General features: G+C 35.5%; 1 protein-coding gene across 3 annotated transcripts in view; it reads right to left on the reverse strand.

The window, feature by feature from the left end:
- Window positions 1-214: 214 nt before the first annotated feature.
- The window catches only part of PRKACB (protein kinase cAMP-activated catalytic subunit beta), a 124,090-nt gene continuing 100,987 nt past the window's right edge, over window positions 215-23,317 (reverse strand). For all 3 annotated transcript variants that reach the window (XM_087448376.1, XM_087448380.1, XM_004431538.3), the window contains exons 9-10: window positions 10,924-11,088; window positions 215-3,543 (exon numbers count right to left, since the gene is read on the reverse strand). In XM_087448376.1, coding sequence (XP_087304502.1) covers window positions 3,418-3,543; window positions 10,924-11,088 — 291 coding nt within the window. In that variant the 3' untranslated portion in view covers window positions 215-3,417. The remainder of the gene's footprint in view (window positions 3,544-10,923; window positions 11,089-23,317) is intronic.

Here is a 23,317-nt window from a genome sequence, read left to right on the forward strand (position 1 = left end):
CTGACAGCATGAGGAAGAAGTAGAAACACTTTTTAGAAACTATGGAATGCATCCAGTAGTTTCTCAGTAAACACCCAGTTGGAGCGGACTGGTGGACACTCCTCTTCCTATGGCTCTGTTCTCACTACCAAAAGACCAACCCAAATACATAAAGACTAGGGATCTAGAAGCATCAGTAGTATCTGCAGAAAATAAATCAGGAGAGAAGGGCACCAAATAGAATTCAAGACTCAATAAATTGTTTTATCCTTTGAAGATACTTTAATTTTGCAGTTACTGATTCATTAAAAAACACAGTTGTTTTCAGCATTTCCTAGCTACAGTAGTGCATAGGAAATTCCATTCTAAACAAAGAAGTAATTAATGAAATAACAACACACCTTAACATTTTACATTGATAGGTTACAGTTTACAAGGTGCTTTCACATACATTATTTCACTTGATTCTTACAACAAGCAGAAAAAACAGTCAGTGGGAAAGAAAAATGATTTTTTTTTTAGGCTTACAATGAGTATTTTCAGGCCAATGGGCAGTCAATACAAGAACATATCAAAAACAAGACAGCAATACCCACAAGCCACAATATCTTTTTTGGTAGGCTGACAGTTTGATATCAATTGGAAATTTAGCATCAGTGAAGGAATTAGAACAGACACGAGGTTCTCATGATATTCAAAGAACTGTAAGAACACTGTAAGAGATAAGGAGAAGAAAGATTCCCTAAAATATCGCCTTACCGAGACTTAAAGCTCGTTATCCCTTCAAAATGTCAAATAAAAAGAATCTTGTCTGACATGTGGAAGTTAGAAGGGACCTTAGGAACTAGGAGAACCGAGGCCAAGGTCATGCTGCCAATGACACACCAGGCCTGAACCTCAGACGTCTTGACTTTCAGTCTAGGGCTCCTTCCTCCACAATGCCATCTCCTTATTATTAACTGAGTTAAAACCTAATTTCTTCTGTTTCGAATAATGCAATCTAAGGTTAAATACTGATTCATTCCACTTATTTCTAATTCAAGTTTTTATCTTGTTCTTGGCTAAATTGTGGCTGAAACTGGGAGTTCTATATGATTTTAAGATATTCTAATTCAGTGTACTTGATTGATCGGAAATAGACTCCTTTGATATATTTGAAAGCTTGCTCGTGTCTTTTAAATGCAGAGTAAAATGGAATGGCTAAATAGCCCTCAAAACCAATGTATGCCTAGGAGTCACTTACCTAGGCAGATTCTACAGCAAGTTGTGCTGGGCAGTAGTAGTTTCATAAAAAAAAAAAAACTTTTTCATTACTTTTAAAATTACTTTTTAATTACTGAAAACTAAAATGTAATAATCAAATTGTCATCCCCTTGATTTATTAAAATAATTTTACAATAATATACAACAAAGCTACTATAGAATTTATAGCATACATAAAGAATACAATGATCAGCATGTTCTTGGGTCTAAATGAAATACAAAAAAACTAATTAAAATATTTTATACAAATGATGTTTTAAATTTATTAACATGATCATATATTTTTGTTACATAAAACTTGCTACAGCAAAGTATTTCATATTTTTCTTGCACATTTTAAATATAGGTGGACCAACTGAAATCAGTATCAGCTTTTAAGTGACATAATCATGCAGAAACACTTGACAACTAAAAGAAATACAGATTGATGCAGAGAAAGTCTCAGACAGGCTTTTACAAGGTCTTCAAAGGTTTTACAAAGGTGTGGTACAGATGAAAAGAAGGAGAGTCAGTGACCTACCTGCACCAATAATGAAGCAAATAGAATGCTTATGGACATTAAGATCAGTTTGATTAAAAACAACTCATATGCATGTAAATTGATCATAAAAAAATGAACACAGTTTATTTTCAACTATTTTGGTGTGTTTTTTTAAGATGGGTCACTGACACACAGAGATAAAACCAGATGGGAAAATTTAAAAGAAAGGAAAAAAATATTTAAAAAACTGAGTTAAGCCATAGATTCTCAACAAACACTGAACTAAATGTGCAAAAGTGCTTGAAATTTCCACGACAGCAATGTTGTTAAAAGTCAGTTGGCAAAAAAGTATAAAAAAAACAAACTCAAATACTAAAATTGTATCTGCATGATCATACATTCTGCTTACTGAAAGAAAAGAGGTTAGAAATTATGACATGTCTAAAAATATCACACCTCAAAATTAAAAAGCAGTAGTGGCAGTTTTATAAACTTTGTCCCTTTCCTCTTGATGAGGCATAGGATGAGAGCCGAGGTCACCACAGGGCCTCTCCCTTAGGCTGACAATACAGTACACCAGAATAATAACCTGGCAACAACTTCTTTTGTTCTTAACTGTGACAAAACAAAGTAAAGCAAAACAAACAAAAAACCTTATTTAAATAAGTGTGCGTCTATATTGTTTACAAGAATCAAGCCATTTGCTTGATTTAGCAAAGTATTTGTCCACGTTACTGTTCTTTTTAGTTGGTTTCTTTTCCTTTAAAAAGTTTACAATGAGGACTATTTGAGAAACTTAAAAATTTGCCACTTGTATTAGTCATGTTCTATTAAAATACTGGCTAAAACCCTTAAGGAAGAGTTAAGGTTTAGAAATCTTAGAACTCTTCTCTAATACCTACAGAAATGCTGGTACCAAGTGAGAGAATCGGGGTGATGATGATCCATATCATTAGTTTTTCCTGTGAATGAGACATCTGTCACACTGCACAGGCTGGTCACTTAGCTACTCAAGGGGAGAATGATATAAAAGGAGGTGAAAGGAAATAGAATCTCTGATCTATAGGAATCCAAATTGCTGGGTTTAGCTACTCTATATTAGTCTATCCAAATTTATTGCCAGAACAATGAGTTCTAAGAAACTTATTGTTTTAATCTGTATACATTTCCTTGGTGATAAGACATTCTATCTTCAAAAAGTGTCAAGAGTTTTGGCAAAACTGAGTCTGAGCTACTCAAAGTGAAAATAATTATTAGAAAGTATCCTCAAGCCATTGACCAACATAAATATTGGCAAGAACTACTAAAAGCAACACTTATCCTATCCTTCAAATACCACATAACACTGCCCATCTGAAACACCAACAAAATAAAATGAAGCACTGTCTGGAGAAAAACTAATGAAAATGAAAAAGGAAGAAATAGGTGTGGGAGGAGAGGAGAAAGACAAACCAAAGAGAAGCAGGAAAGTGTCTAGTTCCGTGTTACGACACAGACAACACTTGCTTAGCAGTGCCTGGTGACACAGGTGGATGCAGAGTGCACACAAAGATGGCGGCAGTAAAGACCTCACTCAGTCGTTGGAATGAAGGAACTAGGTAACTGCTTCAACAAGGACGGTCTCAGCTCCACCTTATCTCTCAACAGAGTGCAAAGACTGAGTGTGAGCTCTGATGTCATCTTGTTGCTCATCTTCAAAATTCACAAAATTCTTTTGCACATTTTTCTGTTATAGAGACACGGATATCTTCTTCTTCATAGTCATCAAAGTTGCTGGTATCTCCAGAGCCTCTGAACTTTGGTATGAATGGAGCTTCAACCTATAATTGAGATAGAGAGAAAAATAAGTGTGATATTGTGATTTATAATAGGAAATATATATTTGGTCTTCATCCCAGGCACAGAGCTCCTAAAACCCTTGGATTTCCCAAGTGTTGAGAGTGGTAAAAGTGCCCTTTGTTATATTAATGAGGTGACTTTTGGAAAGTCCCTAGGTAACCTAAGGGGTGGGGGTTGGTTGCCAGGGGAACCAACCATGTGATCAGAGGTTGGAACCATCAGTCCCACCTCCTTATCCCCAGGGAGGAGAGAGGGGCTGGAGATTGAGTTCAACCACCAATAGCCAATGATTTAAATGATCATGCCTACACAGTGAAGCCTCCATAAAACACAAAAGGATGGGGTTTGGAGAGCTTCCAGGTTGTTGAACACATCTGGATTTGGGGAGAATGCCATGCGTGGAGAGAGCAGGAAGCTTTGAGCCCCTTCCCACATACATTGCCCTATGCATCTCCTCCATCTGGTAAACCAGTAATCCAGTATGTAAAGTTTCTCAGTTCTGTGAGCCGCTCTAGCAAATTAATCGAACCCCAGGAGGAGTTTGTGGGAACCTCCAATGATACTGGTTAGTCAGGAGCACAGGTGACAGACTGGACTTGGGACTGGTGTCTGAAGTGGTGGTGATGGGGGAGTAGTCTTGTAGCACTGAGCCCTTAACCTATGGGATCTGATGCTGTCTCCAGGCAGATTGTATCAGAATCGAGTTAGGCACCTGGCGGTGTGCAAAAAAACACACGTATTGAAACAAGAAAAAGAAAAAACAAATGCCTGCAAGTTTCCAAACATTAAGGGAAATAAATTCCCACTACTACTACACGGTGGCATCTTTAAATGCCCTTAATGCCCTTCTAAATTGCTAGAAGCAGCAGCAAACAGTAGGTTTGATATTAATCTCAACATTTTCATTCAAGAAACAGTCAAGCCAACACAATATATTAGAGATTTCTAGGATAATTAATTATTGGTATGAAAGGGCTGGCACTTAAGGTTACAGAACTCCAGTTTTTCCTTTATCCAGTATTTTCTTTATTTCTAAAGCCTTTGTTTTCTATTCCTTTTTCCTTAATTCATTTCTCTTTAGGTTATAAATAACTCTTTGACTTACTTTTAACCTCCTTTTTTAAATTCCCAAGTTTATTTTGTTTAAAATATCTAGGAATCAAAACTTTCTGGGAAGTTGGAAAGAAACATACCTCTTTTAGAATTACAGAATTGTTCAATTCTGAACACCTTTTCCCTTGGATCCTAAAAATAACATGTCTTTCCATTAATTAAAATATGGTCTTTATAAAGATTATGTGCTGTACAGAATACGTTTGAGGAATAGATCTTAAAAACTAAAAAAACAATACCAAAACAGCATTTATACTGTTTACAAACAACTATGCGTATGGTTCTTTCATTTCCTCCTCAATAAAACAGTGTGAGAGAGGCAGGGCAGGTATCCTTATTCCATTTTATAGATTATAAAACAGAAAGTTTACCAAATTCACATGACTAATAAGCGGCTAAAGCAGGTTTCAAATTCATGATTCTCCGTTTCCGGTCCAGAGCTCTTTCTAATACCTACGCCAGTGGTCTCCAAAGTGTTTTGACTTATATGCCTTTTAGTAAAACATTTTTGAGTATACATCACCAATATATGTGTAGTTATTCATTTATAAATTATACATATGACTATACTGTTATACGATATACATAGAAACAAGAAATTTAAAAAGAATAAGGTAAAAAATAAGTAGGAATGGAAAGTCTAATAGCATCTTTTTGTTTGCCAGCTGGTTGCCTGGCAGGCCCTGCTGTTTTTTGCACCATGCAGAAGGATGAGCTAAGCAGACAGTCGCCTCATGCCTAGCCAGGCAGCAATTTAGGATCACCCTATTGGAACAATCATCTCTAGAGAATGACTGTACAGTTTAAGCTGTCCAAACCACTTTCTTCTGGTTCTCGTCTTTCTGCTAGATGCCTTTGGCTATTTTATTGTTCATGAGCACTCAGTTAGAGAACAAAAAAGACTATGAAAGCTATTCACATTTACTATCATTTTTGTACTGCTGTGCACAGTTATAATTGAGATGATATTAAAACAAATGGCTACATTAGAGTACTGAATTTTGCTATTAGTAAATTATCCAGGTATCCCCAAGTCCATTTGTGTTGATAATCAAGATTTGCTGTCGACCAATCTGCCCAATATTACAACCTGTTGATTATAGTGCACTACTTCTTGGCAGATGAGCTATTTACTACCTGGGTTAAGTCAGGCCCTTTGGAAAGCACATGAACTCTAAAGGAGCAGTAGCAGTTCAGTTCGATCCCATTTTAAGAATAATCGTTAAAAATACAATAGATGATATGGATAGATTAGTAAATGTTTGCTAAGTAACAGAAAAAATTTTTATTTCTAAATATAAATATGAAAAGATTCAAAATAGATCATAAATCTTTAAAATACTAATAGAATGAACAAACCTCAGGCAACTCCAATAAATACATCTAAATATAGCATTAATTAACAATAAATATAATAATAAAGATAATATAAACAGTGATCATTACAAAGGGATAAGGATGATTTTATAGAAAAATATAAATTTCTAAAATTGACGTAAGAGGAGGCAGAAACTTGAAAAGACCAATATCCAAAGAAGAATTAGTTTGTTAAAATTTCCAAGGAATAAATATAGTAGTTTCTCCTTATCTGTGGGAGATACCAAGACCCCCAGTGGATGCCTGAAACTGCAGATAGCGCCAAACTCTATATATACAGTGTTTTTCCTGTACATACATACCTATGATAGTTTAACTTACAAATTAGGCATAGTAAGAGATTAACAACAATAATTAATAACAAAATATAAAATATATCTTAGCAACCTCAGCATATGATTTTTTTTTCCTTATTAAGTCGAGAACTTTCACCTTTTCACTTAAAGGAAGCACTTCTCAGCTTCTTTTTGGCATATCTGAATTTCCAGCATCACTGCTCTAGAGCTCTGGGGCCATCATTAAGTAAAATAAGGGTTACTTGAACATAAGCACTGCAATACTGTGACAGTTGATCTGATAACTGAGACGGCTACTAAGTGACTAACGAGCAGGTAGCGTGTATAGTGTGGATCTGCTGGACAACGGGAGGATTCACATCCCTGGGCAGGTGAAGCAAGACAGCTAGAGATTTCATCACGCTACTCAGAATGGCCCGCAATTTAGAACTTATGAACTGTTTATTTCTGGAATATCTTCAGACCACAGTTGATCACAGGTAACTGAAACTGTGGAAAGCAAAACCATGGAGAAGGGGGGACTACTGTACTGTACTACTTGTACTGTACAGTACAAGATAATTCCTATATTTCTTAAATTTCCCAAAGAATAAAAAACATGGAAATTTTCCAGACTCATTTTATGAATTCACATAATCTCAACTCCAGAAAAACAAAAATTACAGGGAAATAGAACTTAAGACTATGGAAGTAAAAATCTTTAAATAAAATTTTAGCAAATTGATTTCAGGCAGATATTAAAATAATAATACCCCATGATTAAATGGTGTTCACTTCAGGCATGTGAGGATATCTCACTGATATAATTCATCATACTAATATGTCAAAGATGATAAAATACAGTATACTGCGAATTAAGGATATTTCCTTAACCCGATCAAGAATATTCATCCAAGACACATAGCTAACTTCATATCTGATGATAAAACATGAAAGCATTCTCATTCAAAACAGGAACAAGACAAGACAACTCAACAGCCCTACTGTTTTGAAATATTATTCGAGACATTCCAGCATGCATAATAAAACAAAACGGAAATAAAAGATATAAATATTGAAAAAGAAGAGGCAAATGATACCTCTGCCCCCTGTGATTATCTGTCAATAAAATTCAAGGGAATCACTGAAAAACCTATGGAAATCGATAACAGAATTTAGTAAGGTGGCCAATTACAATATAAGCATAGAGATCATAGGTTTTCCCCTATGTTCTACTACAATGGGAAAGCAAAGACATTCATAATAGCAACCAAAATATAAATTTAAGGAATAACTTTAAGAAAGAAAGTGGACCTGTATGGGGAAGGGGTCCCTAAAACTTTACTGAATGACAGAAAATATTTGAATAAATGTAGAAACATAACATGCTTATTATGAAGAATTCTCAAGATCTTGGTTCTTTTCTACTTAAGAAATAGAAATATATGTTAATATATATATTAATACAGTATATATAATATATATATACAGTATATAAATATACTGTAATCCCAACTAAGAGCCCCAAATACAACATAAATATTTGGAAAGACCAATAAACAGGGGAGTTATTGTTTAATGGGTACAGAGTTTCAGTTTTGTAAGATGAAAAGATTTCTGGAGATGGATGGTGGTGATGGTTGCACAACAACATGAATATACTTAATACCATGGAACTGTACACTTACAAATGGTCAAGATAGTAAATTTTCTGTTATGTGTATTTTACCACAATAAAAAACTGGAAAAAATATTGAATTATGTATTCTTTTTCATGAATATCTATAAGAATTCCACATATTAAATATATAAGTATTTTGAAAATTGAAAAAAAAATACTTTACAAAGCTACATAAATGGTGTACAGTACAAGAATAGATAAAAAGAACTCATGGGCCAGCCCTGGTGGCCGAGTGGTGAAGTTCAGCGCACTCCACTTCAGCGGCCCGTGTTCAGCTCCCAGGTGTGGCCCTACACCACTCATCTATCAGTGGCCATGCTGTGGTGGCAGCTCACATAAAAAAAATCGAAGAAGACTGGCAACAGATGTTAGCTCAGGGTGAATCTTCCTCAGCAAAAAAAAAAAAAAAAAAAAAAGAACTCATAAAAAATATAGTTCAGAAACAGACTGACGTATACAGCAACTTAGTATTAGTAAAGGTGGAATTTCAAATAAGGGGCCAAATAATTATTATTCAACAAGTACTGAGAGGATAATTGGCTAATTATTAAAACAATGACAACAAAAAGAAGTTGAGATCAAAAAAGCACTAAAAGAAAATATAGATTAAATAAGTCACCCAAACAAAACAGTCAGTAGGTAGTAATTGTGATATAACAGTCGGAAGCTGAGGGGAAAGTGCAGGGTTGGAGGAAGTAGATCTTAGGTGGTTACTGAAGTCACGGAAATGGACTGCAGTGACGGAGAGCACAGAAAATAGAGTTAATATGTCAAATGTTAACAGAGGTGCTATCTGGATGCTGGGATTACGATGATTTCAAATTTATTTACTTAACATATTACCTGATTATAACTACACGAAACATACCTCAACCAGAAAGAAAAATAGAGCCTGGACCAATCTATGTGATCTTTCTTCACAAACTGGTCTTCCTTCTGCACTGTCTGCCTCAATCCAAATTTTAAGGATGAGAAAACTGATGCTTTAAAGGGTTAAATAATTTGCTCAAGATCACACTGCTAATGGTTGGTTGATCTGGGATTCAGACCAATGTCTACCTAACCCCTGCTCTTTCTTTGCTGCCTTTTGAGGCAAAAATGCTCAAAGCATAAAAGTTAAGCAGATGATATGTAAAACCTATGAAAATTTTATGAAACAATGTATTATTGAGTGGTTTGGGGCTTCATTTTAACAACCACGGTAAAAGGTCTTTAAAGGGGTAATGTGATCCTGGAATTGGGAATTTGAAGAACCTGGAACCAAATATAGGCGTTATTTAGCAGCTGTATGATTATGTTTAAAGCAGTTAACCTTTTTCAGCTGATTTTCTTATCAGAAAAGTGCGGAAAATGGTACCACTGATCGATAGGATTACTTCAAAGATTAAAATGAGAAGTTACAGAGTTACTTATATTAATTATAAAGGACTGCATTGGTGCTAGGAAATGTATAAAAATATGAAAATATGAGGTGTTTATTTATGAGATCTAAAAGTCTATTTTAAATTGCTAAGGGCCTTGTTCTTGACTATACAACATATCCAGCATCATGTTTCATGAATTTAATGGTTAGAGAGTTTCTGAAGCCCTCTTAAGAGATACAGAGGCTATAGAACACTCACATTGTTTTGGTCTTGGTATATTTTCTATTTGTTGCATTCTAAAATTCTTTTAATGCTTTGTTTTTATAATCTTTTATAAAAGATATAAATTAGAAAAACTGTCCTATTAATACTTTTAGAGTATTTACATTTTTTTCTCTAAGGAAATTCACTCATATGGCTGCACAGCATTATTAAATATGGCAAGTCTCGGAAACATTAGAAGTTTTGGTTTTATGTAAAAAAAGAAAAAATTAAATATATTCAAGATAAAAACACTTTATTCATACAAATTATTTTTAACTTGGTATTTAAGAAGCAATAGAAGAGATAAAAGTAATTCAGGCACAGCAAAATCTTTTCTTAAATGTCTCAATTTATTACAAAGGTGAAATGATAAAGACTAAAATATATCTGATGAATCTGGCAATTATACATTATTAAACCTGACTTTGTGCCAATTCTGGGTAGGAGAATCGATTTGTTTACATACTGTCTTTCTAATGTGGCTTCACATCAGTTTTGAAATGCAAACCCTTAGGATATTGTCTAATATATAATTACCATGGTATTGTGAAGAGTAACAGGCATAGGTAGGAAAAATTTGACAAGGAAAACATTTTAGATTGATGGTCAAAATAGAAATGCATGCTTTCTCTTTTATGAAGGAGAAAACTTTTTTTTTTGCTAAGGAAGATTGGCCCTGAGCTAACATCTGTTGCCAATCCTCCTCTTTCTGCTTGAGGAAGATTCACCCTGAGCTAATACTTGTGCCAATCTTCCTCTATTTTTTCTTTTTTTTTTTTTTGCGATGAAGGTCTTTTTGCTGAGGAAGATTGACCCTCAGCTAACATCCGTGCCCATCTTCCTCTACTTTATATGGGACGCCGCCACAGCATGGCTTGACAAGCGGTGCGTTGGTCCACACCTGGGATCCGAACCTGCGAACCCTGGGGCCGCTGAAGCAGAGCATGCAAACTTAACTGCTATGCCAGCCCCAATCCTCCTCTATTTTGTATGTGGGTCGCAGCCACAGCATGGCCACGGAGGAATGGTGTAGGTCTGCGCCCAGGAACCAAACCTGGGCTGCCAAAGTGGAGCACGCCAAACTTAACCACTAGGCCATGGGGCTGACCCCGAGAAAACTTATTTTTAAATTGTGGGCTATAAAGGTCCTAAATTTAAGTCCTGCATAGGATCAATTCAAAAGGTAAAAAAATTAAAATCGCGTGTTAACTTGAAAATCTCTCTACTACACGTAATTTAAACACCAACTTTTAAAAAGTTTTGAAATTAAAGAAAGAAAAGGCTCACCTTCCTCTGGTAAATTGCAATCCAATCTGTTGTGGCAAACCACTTGTGAGTTTTTATGTCACTCACACCATTCTTTAGATTGCCAAACCGCTTCGTCAAATCCACCTGCAGCAGGTTCCTTAGAAGGTCCTTGAGATCTGAACTGAAGTGTGATGGGAATCGGACCTGCACAAACACACCACGTGGTAAAACACACATCCCAAGAGTCATGATATTTCTGTTTTTATTTCAGAAAGGGTTATTTTTTAAGGTGATAGGTCATTATATAAACAAAAATACGTAGTGATGACCTTCAAGTATTTTTAACTACACACTTTCGTCCCCATAGTAGTCTTTTTTTTTAATTTTATTTATTTATTTATTTTTTCCCCCAAAGCCCCAGTAGATAGTCGTATGTCACAGCTGCACATCCTTCTAGTTGCTGTATGTGGGACACGGCCTCAGCATGGCCGGAGAAGCGGTGCGTCGGTGCGCGCCCGGGATCCGAACCCCGGCCGCCAGCAGCTGAGCGCGTGCACTAAACCGCTAAGCCATGGGGCCGGCCCCCCCATAGTAGTCTTAAAGAAGAGAATTATTTGGGTCAACGAACTAAAACTGTTCTCTTAGGGCCTTGTTTTGGTCATGAGCCCTCTTTAAGAACATTGATCCCTCTCCAGAAAAATGTGCATACAGACAGAAGTTTTACAGCAATGTCAGAAGGTTCACCCATCTTCTAGAGAGACTCCTTGGATCCCATATTGCAAATCTCTGTCTTAGAGACATACAAATCTAAACTTGTAATTTAAATAGAAAAAGCAGCATATGAAAGATATCAGTATGCACATTTCGAAAAGAGATTATCAAAAAGGAAGTCTAAAAATAATTATAAAAACCCACACTGCCTTCACAGCATAGGAAACCACTTTTCATTTATTAGTGGATTATTTTTAAGCTTAATTCTGCTATTATGTAACAGTATAAAAATGATTTAGATTGGCTTAAAAGCATTTTCCACCCCTCAAATTGTGAAGACTTTACAATTAGTTGACTGGCCTCCAGCCTTAAAAATAAACAAAAAACCCAAAATAACTGAAGATGTTATCTATTAGGCAATCAATAAAATAAAGCACCATTCATAGAGACCTAGGTCTATTTTTTATTTGGTTTTGTTTAAACACATTCTTCTCCTCTAACTCTCTACTCCAACCTAACTCCCAGTTCTCACCCTTTCATTAATATGGATGCTGAAAAATTAAAATGGGTTCCACTAAGAGATGAAATGAGAAGGAATAGCTGCATCTATGCCTCCTTACACTTTTCTCTCATTACTACCACCCTCTCCACGATCCTTTTCAACTCATGTTCAATTATCTCCACTGCCTTCTTCCCCATCACACACACAGGTATGTATGTGCAAATATCTATGTGTGTATGCACATGTGCACTTTCATTCTAACCCCATTTTCCTATTATGTACACCTAGGCGCCACTTCATGTTCCCACCCCCACTAAACACAAACACTATTCTCTGGATTATCACGGCCACAACTTCAAACTGACAATAGACCCCTAAAGAAAAAATGCTTTAAAGGGTTAACACATCCATTTCTGAACTCCTCGCATTCTTAGTTTGGTTCTTTACAAGTGCCACCATCACCTATAACTTGCACAGTGCATCATTACATTATCTCAGTTGATCTTCACAATGCATTCATTCATGTAACTATGCTGTAGTATTCGTGCATATCTGTCTCCCCCAGACTGTGAGCTTCTGGAGGGAAGGTACTGTGTCATTTTTGTGGTTTTATATCCAGAATTTCTGAGATCATTTCAAATAATGTAGTTCATCCATTTGACAATTACTTATTGAGTACCTACTATGTACCAGGCACTGTTCTAGGTGCTGGACATACATCAGCAAGCAAAAACAGACAAAGTCTCTGATTTCATGGAGCTTACATCCTACCTGAATATGACATACTTGGTGAATATGGTATTAACTCTATTCTGAAGACGGAGAAACTAAGATTCAAGGACTTTATATAACTTACCCAACCATTAGACTACAAAGTGGCAGAGCTGGGACTAGAAATCTAGTCTTATGATTCCTAGCCTCATGAATTTTGCTCTTTATTACACTGTCTTCAAACATAGAACTCCTTAATTTACATTCTTTCTGACTTTCAAAAAGCTCAACATACTTGACATACATTTTCATGTTCTCAAAGTAGAAGTTAAATCATTAGCATGCAAAACTAGATTCCATGGCAATTCATAACCATAGTCTTCTGACTGCCACTGTCACACTACTCTGTAAATGAATGTTTCTCAAAGTGTGGTCCTGGGACCCACTTTCATCAGAATCAACTAGGAGAATACAGGATAAAAATGCAGATTCCTGGGGTTTACTTCGGATGATGGGGGCATTGGGCCTGAAAATCTGAGCTTCTAGCTCCAAGTGATTCATATGTACGTGAAAGCTCGAGAAGCACTATTTGCAACTCTACTCACTACTTTATGCAGAAGTTTACATTTCCTGCTAGTGACAGATCAAAAAAATCTTACTGTAAATAATAAGCTAAAATTATCATTATACCAAAGGAAAACTAATACTGTGTCAAGCAACTAAAGACTATTTGAAGGTTGAAATGACCAGGATTTGGGGTCAAGTCATATAAATTAGCAACTAAAAGCCTCATTTGTGCAAAGCCTGGATTGTCACAGATTCTAAGAGGTTTTATGTTCTACAAGAAAGAAGACATGTGAACTACCACCTTCTCTAGTTTTTACTTCTGACACAATGGTTTATTAAAAGTTAGGCACTGTGCTAAACAGTTTATATGCACTGATTCATAAAATCCAAACCAGAACACTGAGGTAAGTACGATTATTGTCTCCATTTTGTAGGTGATGCAACTGACATTGACAGAGGTTAAGTAACATGCCCAAGATTACAGAGCTAATAAGCAGTAGAGCTGTATTCCAAGCCAGGTACTCTGACTCCAAGTAATAAAATTTTAATTATTCTATACTATTTCCATGATCCAATAATCACACCATAGTTATTGTCAGGAACCTTATAAAGACCGAAATTTTCATCTTAAAAATATTTGCTGCACATTTCCTCATTTATCCCAGTTAGAATAAAAACTAGAGAATACGGGGTATTCAAAAGACACATTGTTTACCTGAAAAATAACACAACTTATTTACATAGTGGTTATATTCTAACTTGGTTTAGATTCCAAAGCAATAACTTATTTGAAGTAGACCAGTCTTAGTTTAGAATGAACTAAGAATCAATTATATTGATTATAATCAATATAATGTGTCAGTTATTCTCCCTTTCAGGATGTTCAGAACAGTAGACAGTAATGTACTACATACAAGTTATCTTCTGAATTCAGGTAATGTGCAATGCAATGCATGAAGAATATACATGCTTAAATAAAGTAGCTATTTACTTGGGAATGTAGATAAAGTGATGGTCTTGAATTAGTTAATGTGTGTGTGTATCTGTTTAATCTTCCAAACAGAGATTTTCAAATGGGGAGTGGTAGTGGGGAGTTGTGAAAGTAGAGATCAGAATCATCTGGGAAGCTTTTCAAATTATAGACATATCCTCTTCACTTCCACATCACACCCTCTTCTTCCCCAGAGATTCTGATAGGTAGCCCACTCTCTCATAGTAAGCCTTGTTAAGGATGAGAATTGTCATATCCTTAACGTATACCGCAGGAGAAATAATGAGAATCATTATGAAAGTACTTTTTCCATGACTGTTCTGAAACATAATAAGAAACATAGTTTTTTTTGTTGATTGAACTTTCTAAAGAGCCATGATGATTCATCAAACTGAAATGAGCAAAAACCAGAAAATAAACAAAATTGTGTTGTAAATACCATTGTTTATAGTATATTAACCTATAAACACCAAAGATTTCTATAATGGAAGAAATGACTAATTTTCCCTTCAAAACTATATCAAGAAGGGTAGTCTTTCTATCACTATTATCAGTTATAAGTGCCACAGAATGTGAAATCAGAATCCTAGAATATTGGAGCTAGAGTAAGCTTAATTTAGTCTAAACCTTCATTTTAAAGATAAGGAACCTAAGCTCCAGTGTGGCTACCAACCCAGTCAGTTTCATTTTTGGGAAAATAACTTAATCCTCTTGACTCCTACATCTTTCTGCCAGTCCATGATAGGGCAAATAATGTGAAAGTAGCTATAAATAGCTAAATATGGAAAAGAGACAGTCTAAACCCATTAAACCATTAGATCTGAGAGATAAGGTTATTGGAAACTGGCATTATTTAATGTGAAAAAGGTGTTTCTACAACATGAAAGACGTATTTGTGAATATACACTTCCTAAAATGTTTATTTGGTCTTTTTTCCCCTAATATTTCCTATTTAGGACTCTTTTCCAACTTTTAGAGACCAAGTTACTTTTGAGTTTCCTAATGAATATTCTTGAGAATATATCTATTTCTATAGTATAGATACACAGAACAAGCTTTCACTATATGGTGTGTATCAAAATCATCTGTGATAATTTAAAAAATACAGACGTTTGGAATAAACGAAAGACCAACTGAATCAGTATTTCCGAGAGCAGATATCCACTTCATGAAAGCTTCACAAACACAGACACCACAACTGATTTGCTGTACCCAGCACTGGCCTGGCATATATTATGAGCTCAATAAATATTTAATGAATGCATGAATTCAAATTTGACAAATACTAATTGAACACCTATATGCTAGGCACTGATGTACTTGGGATATACTAGTAGACAAAATAAGATGATTCCTGCCTTCACAGAGTTTACATTCTAGGGAGGAAGACAAATGATAAATAATAATTTATCAACAAGAGTGATCCTTTAAAAATGCTGTCATCCTATCATTCCTCACAAACCCTTGCATTGTAAGGTCTTTGATTTTTACTCCAAAGAAAATGGGGAATCATTGCAAGGTTCTGAAAGGAATATCAGGATCTGATTTAACATTGTGTGTGTGTGTGTGTGTGTGCTGAGGAAGATTCGCCTTGAGCTAACATCTGTTGCCAATCTTCTTCTATTTTGTATGTGAGCCGCAGCCACAGCATGGCCATTGATAGAGGAGTGGTATAGGTCTGTGCCTGGAAACCAAACCCGGGCCGCCAAAGCGGAGCGCACCGAACTTAACCACTAGCCTACTGGGGCTGATTTAACATTTTTAAAGAACCACTCTAGTGACTCAAAAGAGAGCAGGATCAGTGGAGGTGGTAAGAAGTGGCTGAATTCTGCATATATTCTTTTTTTTTTTTTTTTGATCTTCTGAGGAAGGTCAGCCCTGAGCTAACATCCATGCCAATCCTCCTCTTTTTGCTGAGGAAGACCGGCCCTGAGCTAACATCTATTGCCAATCCTCCTCCTTTTTTTTTTCTTCCCCTTTTCTCCCCAAAGCCCCAGTAGATAGTTGTATGTCATAGCTGCACATCCTTCTAGTTGCTGTATATGGGATGCCGCCTCAGCATGGCTGGACAAGCGGTGCGTCGGTGTGCGCCTGGATCCGAACCCGGGCTGCCAGTTCGGAGCATGTGCACTTAACTGCTAAGCCATGGGGCCAGCCCCTTGCATATATTCTAAAGATAGAGCCAAAATGGTTTTCCTGTGCATTAGATGTGGGGTGAGGATTCCAGGGTGTTTCGGCCTGAGTAACTGAAAGGATGGTGTTGTCATCAACTGAGATGAGAAAGGCAGTGGGAGGAACAGACTTGCTAGGGAAGACAAAAATTTGTTAGTTTTAGACAGGTTGAATTTGAGATATTTTTTGACATCTGAGTGGAGATCTCAGCTAGGAAGTTGGATACAAGAGACTGCAACTCAAGAGTCAGATATAGACTGAAAAAATGAATTTGGGAGTTGTCAGCCGGCATTTAAAGTCATGAGACTGGATAAGACCACCAATGGAGGAAGTACAGATAAAGAAAAGAAGAGGACCAAGCCAAGAAGATTGAGAAGGAAAGATCAGTAAAGCAGGAATAAAACTAAGATTGTGAAGAGTCATTGAAGCCAAGTGAAGGAATAATAAATGAACCACTGAACTAGATTCTATTTCTTGCTTTGCCACAAACTGTTTTTTATTTTTGGGCAATTCTGAGTCTTGATTTACCTACATAAGGGATAAAGGAATTAAACTAAATAAAATCGAACATTCTGGCCGTCTCAAAAATTCTACCAAGCTATTTCTTTAAGTAGAAAGAATACCTGGGTTCCAATTCCAACTGCAGTTACATAATACTCTATGCTTTTTACCTTTCTGAGTCTCAGTTACCTCATTTATAAAATGATGAGAGTATATGTCATCCGGCAGGTGTGTAAAGAAATCAGGTAATTTTTATGAAACTGCCTTGCATCATGCCTGGTATCTTGTAGGCATTAATTCAATACCATTTTTATTTTTTCAACCTTTCCATTAGAGTAATATTTTGATGATCTGAAGCTGAATTTCTGAATCCAAGAAGGAACTTGGAAGTTAGCAATATCCATTATTATGTTTCCAGACTACCCAAGGACAGTTTGTGCTAGAAAAGTCATTTGGAGAGTGCAAGAAGTTCCTCCTTTCTTCTTGTATCATGCTCCACCTGTTAAGTTATAGAACAAACACTTTCTTATTTTCTTACGGTACTTAAATTTGATAGAGCAAGGGAGAAAATGGACAACTATAACCGTGTTTTATAAGGACAGCATTGTGGATATAGCTATCTAAAACAACTTTGTCAAATTATGTAATATGTTAAACCAACTATGAAATTCACTCTGAATGAGCAAACTCAACAGAATATTTGTTCTGCTTTCAGTCCCAATTATAAAGTCTTGTACATTTTGGTTTTAGGAATGACTATTTTCTAAAAATTTAAGAGGAAGTTACATCTAATAAGCAAATCTGTTCATGTTGGTATGGTATCCATACTAGGTGATTTAAATTCACTAACTGGTTTTCTGAGTTTTTTTTTTAATTTTAGAAATAAAATAAGATCAAAATCAAATTTGTCTACACTCAGCTTAATCACAGAAACTACAAAGCTGATCTTTGAAGAAGGAAAAATTTTTACTGCTATTCTTCTCTAATTGACAGGGGAAAAGACCATTTAACGAATAACATGATTTCTTATGCATTGGGATAATATTTACTGAGCTTAAATGACTCAAAAGAATTTGCACACAGCCAACAAACAATAATCTGTTAATTTCTGTCCACAGCATGTTAGAATAAATTTTAAGAAATTATGTCTCTAAATTAGGTACAGTTCTAAGAAATCTATAATCCCAGTAAAAAATTTATCTAGCAAAAATGAACATATACATTAGTTAATTTTTCAAAAGGCATAACAACTTTTCATATATTAGGCTTTCTGTAGATATGGTGCCAAGCTCCACACTGCCTCATAGGACCTAGGAAAACTGTAATCAACCTAGATCCTATATATAAAAAGAAAGATCTAGGACATTAAAAAAAAATACTTATAAATATTAGTACCATGACTGTGGGCTCTCTGATCTGTTCTCTTACCTATGTAGAAACAGAGGTAGCTATAACAAATCCAGATGGTTGCAGAGGGCTATTACCCACCCCATCTTCATTCCCTCCCCTGCAAAACAAGTTGCAGTCATTTGCCCATAGGATCGCTAGAGTAAGGACTGTCTCAAAGCAGAGATTAAGAAGAACTTTAAATGATCACAGCAAGGTGTTAAAAAACAGCCATGGGTTTTATGCAAATGGTAAAACTGCTTTTGTATTTTATGAAAATGACTACTGAGTACTCTAAGTCTCTTTAACTATAGCCATAGCTAAACAGAAAATGGCATTTTAATTTTCCCAAAAGGAGTAACAATGGCATTTTAGAAAAAGTGTAGTGGTATATCTGCATACGTGTATGTTATTTAGGAAAGAGAACATATGCAGAAGAGAGATGATGCAGCAGGCCTGAGACTGCTACCCTTAAGGAAGACTGCTACCCTGCTAGCAAGTTTGGCCCTTGACTGGTATCTGGGAACTGAAATGGTAACAGTTCCTCACACTGATATGAAACTTTCCCTAAATGATATGAGTGGCTCACTGTACCTGAACTGTTTGTACAAACAATATGGTTTATGCTAAACATCTACTTTTGTTCTGGGAGTCTGGGATTTTGGTATGTGCTAGGGTACATATGTGATCCCAATAAAATCCTTGGGCATGAGTCTCTAATGAGCTTCCCTGATGAACAACATAGCACCCATGTCGTCACAGTTTGTTGCTGGAGGAATTAAGTACATCCCCTGTGACTCTACTGGGAGGACTCTTGGAAGCTTGTGCCTGGTTTCCTCTGGACATGGCCCCATGTGCCTTCTCCCTTTGCTGATTTTGCTTTACATCCTTCCTTGTAAGGTACCTTACCATGAAGGTACATGTTACAGCATAAGGTATTTGTTCCTTGAGTATCTGCTGAACTCTGTCAGTCTTCCTAGTGAATCACCTAACCTGGGAATGGTCTTGGGGACCCTGGACACAGAGGGGAACATCCATCTGGATGCTAATCAATTACCCTTCATGTGAATGTGAATTTCCCTTCAGGAAAAAAGTAATAGACTCTTTGATCATTCTATGTATATGTATGTTTACAACTTTATATTTTGTATAGTGTCTCAGTGCACAGTTTTGGTGCTCATTAAAAGTGGAATAATATTTACTTTATATATAATGAAGCTAAGACTTTTTTAAATTAAATAAGGACTCTACAGTTATGATTTCCACAACAGCTGTTACTTGACTGCCTTATTTGCAAGTATCATTTTTGAACACAATATTAACTTTTATATTCCCAAGAGTAATGCAGCCAGATAGAGTTGCTGTGGAAACCATAAGCGATTCTTGTCTTAGAGTATATGGCACTGAGGTATGAAATCTAAACACTATATAAAGAAACTCAGCATATGTATTGCTAGGATGAGGCATAGTTAATGCAGGAATTATAAGACTTTTCTGTCAACTATGCATTTCTAAACCTGAACCTTAATACTGCATGAATAATTTGACATTTAAATACCACCTCCTCTGTTTTGTAAAAGGCAAAATATGTGTAGGAGAGAATCTAACAAGCTGATTGATCATCTATCTGTGCATTTGAAAATACCAGCTTGAGTTAAAATACTGTAATAGAGAAAGTACTTAACAATCAAATGTTCAAATATACGTACTTTAGTGAATTAGTAACTTCGTCAAATATTTTATTTTAACTTTGATAAGTCACTGATACCTATAATCTTTACAACATGATCTCAGGATGGAAAATATAATCAATATAAATGTTGTTGCATAAAATAATAACATGCTTTTAAAAAAATCAGAAAAAGCAATTCTGAATGAAAAGTATACTTTTAAATGATATATTGTATCACTAAACCATTAAAAATTTTAAATACAAACATAGCATCTCTAAGACCAAAATTGGACTTCTAATGATTTGAACAACTAAAAAAATTTAAAAACTAGTCAGTCTCCAATTTGGCTTTTGCTACGGATGAGAGAGATAATAATATTTTTATAATGTGGACAGAGATACATTCTAGTTTGGATGTGAGTGTTGAAACAGATGGTTTTATTAAGAAAAGGTGAATATGATTTATGTTCACATAACACAGATCCTAGAGATCACTTAACAGCAATGTTCTGCTTTCATGAGTTACACTTTAAATGAGTAAATGGAACAAGGGATGAAAATAACTTTATATCCAACATGGAAAGAGATAATCTGGCACATTTAGTTAAAAAAAATAATACCTCAAACACTTTATCATATTTCCATACAAATGAAGAAAAAAAGCAGACATCATAATATGATAAAATTTTATGTGTACTTTTCTAAAGTAACTAGGATTTAAACTGTGAAGATTTTAGAATATATGAAGATTTAAATTTTAAGCTAATATTGGATCTAAATGTTAAAGCTTAATATGAAATAAAAATGTTTCATAAACAGCTGAAAAAAATTTTATACAATGTAGAATGACTGGCAAACGAAGGCCAATTCATACAGATAAAGATACATTCATTTTAACCAAAGCAATTTTTCTAAGCAAATGAAATTTAGTTATGACAGCATGCTTGTCAGAAAATTTGATTCCTTTTATGAAATTAACTAAAGATTTAGGTACTTTGTAACTACTTTGTAATTAAATTATTTGAAATTATTACTAGAATTTCTGCATTCTTAGTCTTTGTATTAGTAAAATACTGTAGTCCCCCCTCATCCACAAGGGATACATTTGAAGACCCCCATTGGATGTCTGAAATTGTGGATGGTACTGAATCCTAAATATACTATGTTTTTTCCTATACATACATAACTATGATAAAGTTTAACTTATAAATTGGGCACAGAAAGAGATTAAGTATAATAACCAATAATAAAATAGAACACTTATAACAATATATTGTAATAAAAGTTATGTGAACGTGGTCTCTCTCTCAAAATATCTTACTGTACTGCACTCCCCCTTCTTGTGATATGTGAGACGACACAATGCCTACATGATGAGATGGAGAGAGGTGAGTGATGTAGGCATTGTGGCGTAGTGTTAGGCTACTACTGATCTTCTGACAGGATGTCAGAAGAAAGATCATCTGTTTCCTGACCGTGGTTGACTACAGTAACAGAAACCACAGAAAGTGCAACTGCAGGTAAGGGGGGACTATGTGCTTCTCCCATTCAGTGATTTTAAAGCATTTTAGTCTCTCATCATTCTTCATATGACCTTCCATTCTCATTCTCTCTTGAGATTTTATATAATCACTTCTCAAATTCTTTTTTTTTTTTTTTTTGGTGAGGAAGATCAGCCCTGTGGTAACATCTGCCAATTCTCCTCTTTTTGCTGAGGAAGACTGGCCCTGGGCTAACATCTGTGCCCTTCTTCCCCCACTTTATACGGGATGCCGCCACAGCATGGCTTGCCAAGCAGTGCGTCGGTACGCGCCCGGGATCTGATCCGGCGAACCCCGGGCCGCCGCAGTGGAGCACGCGCACTTAACCGCTTGCGCCACCGGGCCGGCCCCTCAAATTCTTAAAAATGAACCACTGTCTTGTCTATTAATTTTCTTGATGTTTTGTTTTGCTCATCTCAAAAGTTCTTTTACTGTGACTTTAATATCTGCTACGTGAAAACGATTACAATGATAAGAAACCTCAAGCCTAGAGATCTACAAATGTAATGGGGGCAGCAGCAATACCTAATGACTTAAAAATTTCATTCTGCCTTTCTGTATTACCTTAGTGTAAATCTTTCAACACCTGGCTTAGTTATCTGTAAGAGGTATTTATTTTTCACCTTTGACATATATATATTCTTTAGTTAGTCCCCTAATTTGTGAATACTGCCATAACATAAAACTTTCCCCATAAAATGCAGTAAAATGTAACTGAAAATCTTGTGATCCCTGTAGACTGCATATGTACTAGGAGATATGGAACAATACTGTATTGCGATGTGGATTCTAGGTGGCTAAATAGACTCATTCTAATGGTGTCTTGTTCCTACAGCTCAGCTATGCAGCACTCATGATTTAAATTTGGGTGTTGGTAAAAATGCTAAATTACTATATTACGGACCTTTAGGGTACCTTCTGAATAGCTGACAGTATAAATTTTAAGTTCATGGATGCTGAGGGTCAGCTTTCACACAAAATGTAGAGCATGAACATGGATGAAATATAAAGAAAGATTTTTCCTTTATCTCCTTCCAGATTCTTTAGGTTGATTAGGCTAATCCCTGTCAAAGGTCACAAAAGACAAAAAAGTCAGCTACATCACACCTCAGGGTAATGTCATATCAAGACTGATGCTCTATTTTCTGGCCATATTCTAAATGGAGCTGTAAAAAAAAAAAAAAAGACACTAACACAGCGTACAACACGTAGGAATAGGAGAAAGGGAAAATATCCCTTCCTATAAACTCTATCATAAATGCACAGAGGGCCTCTTTGAAATTTTCAAAAGTCTACTCTTTCTTTGCTACACAGTGGGAAGAATTAGACTCATCTCTATTAAATTTGACTGTAGTATTTTTAAAAAAGATTTGAGATATGACTGAAGGAAGAATGAACGGTTGACTTTAAACAAAATACTTTTGGAAACAAAATTAGGGATTATAAATGCAAAAGAAGGAAGGTTTATGGAGTAATTACAAAATGTAAAGTACTGTGATTTATCGTAAATCTGTTCACGTCAGAGAAAAATTAATGTTATTTCCATATTTGCTAAAGATCAATGGCAATTATAATCACAATCAATATGAACAATTGTTTACATCATTTCTACGAATTTCCGTCTTAAAAAGGAATTATCTATTTTATATTTACTTCCAATTTTGTGGCGTTTGACATAA

Source organism: Ceratotherium simum, chromosome 2 (assembly GCF_057802395.1).
Source record: "Ceratotherium simum simum isolate JZ-2026a chromosome 2, ASM5780239v1, whole genome shotgun sequence".
In the NCBI taxonomy this organism is placed as follows: Eukaryota; Metazoa; Chordata; class Mammalia; order Perissodactyla; family Rhinocerotidae; genus Ceratotherium; species Ceratotherium simum.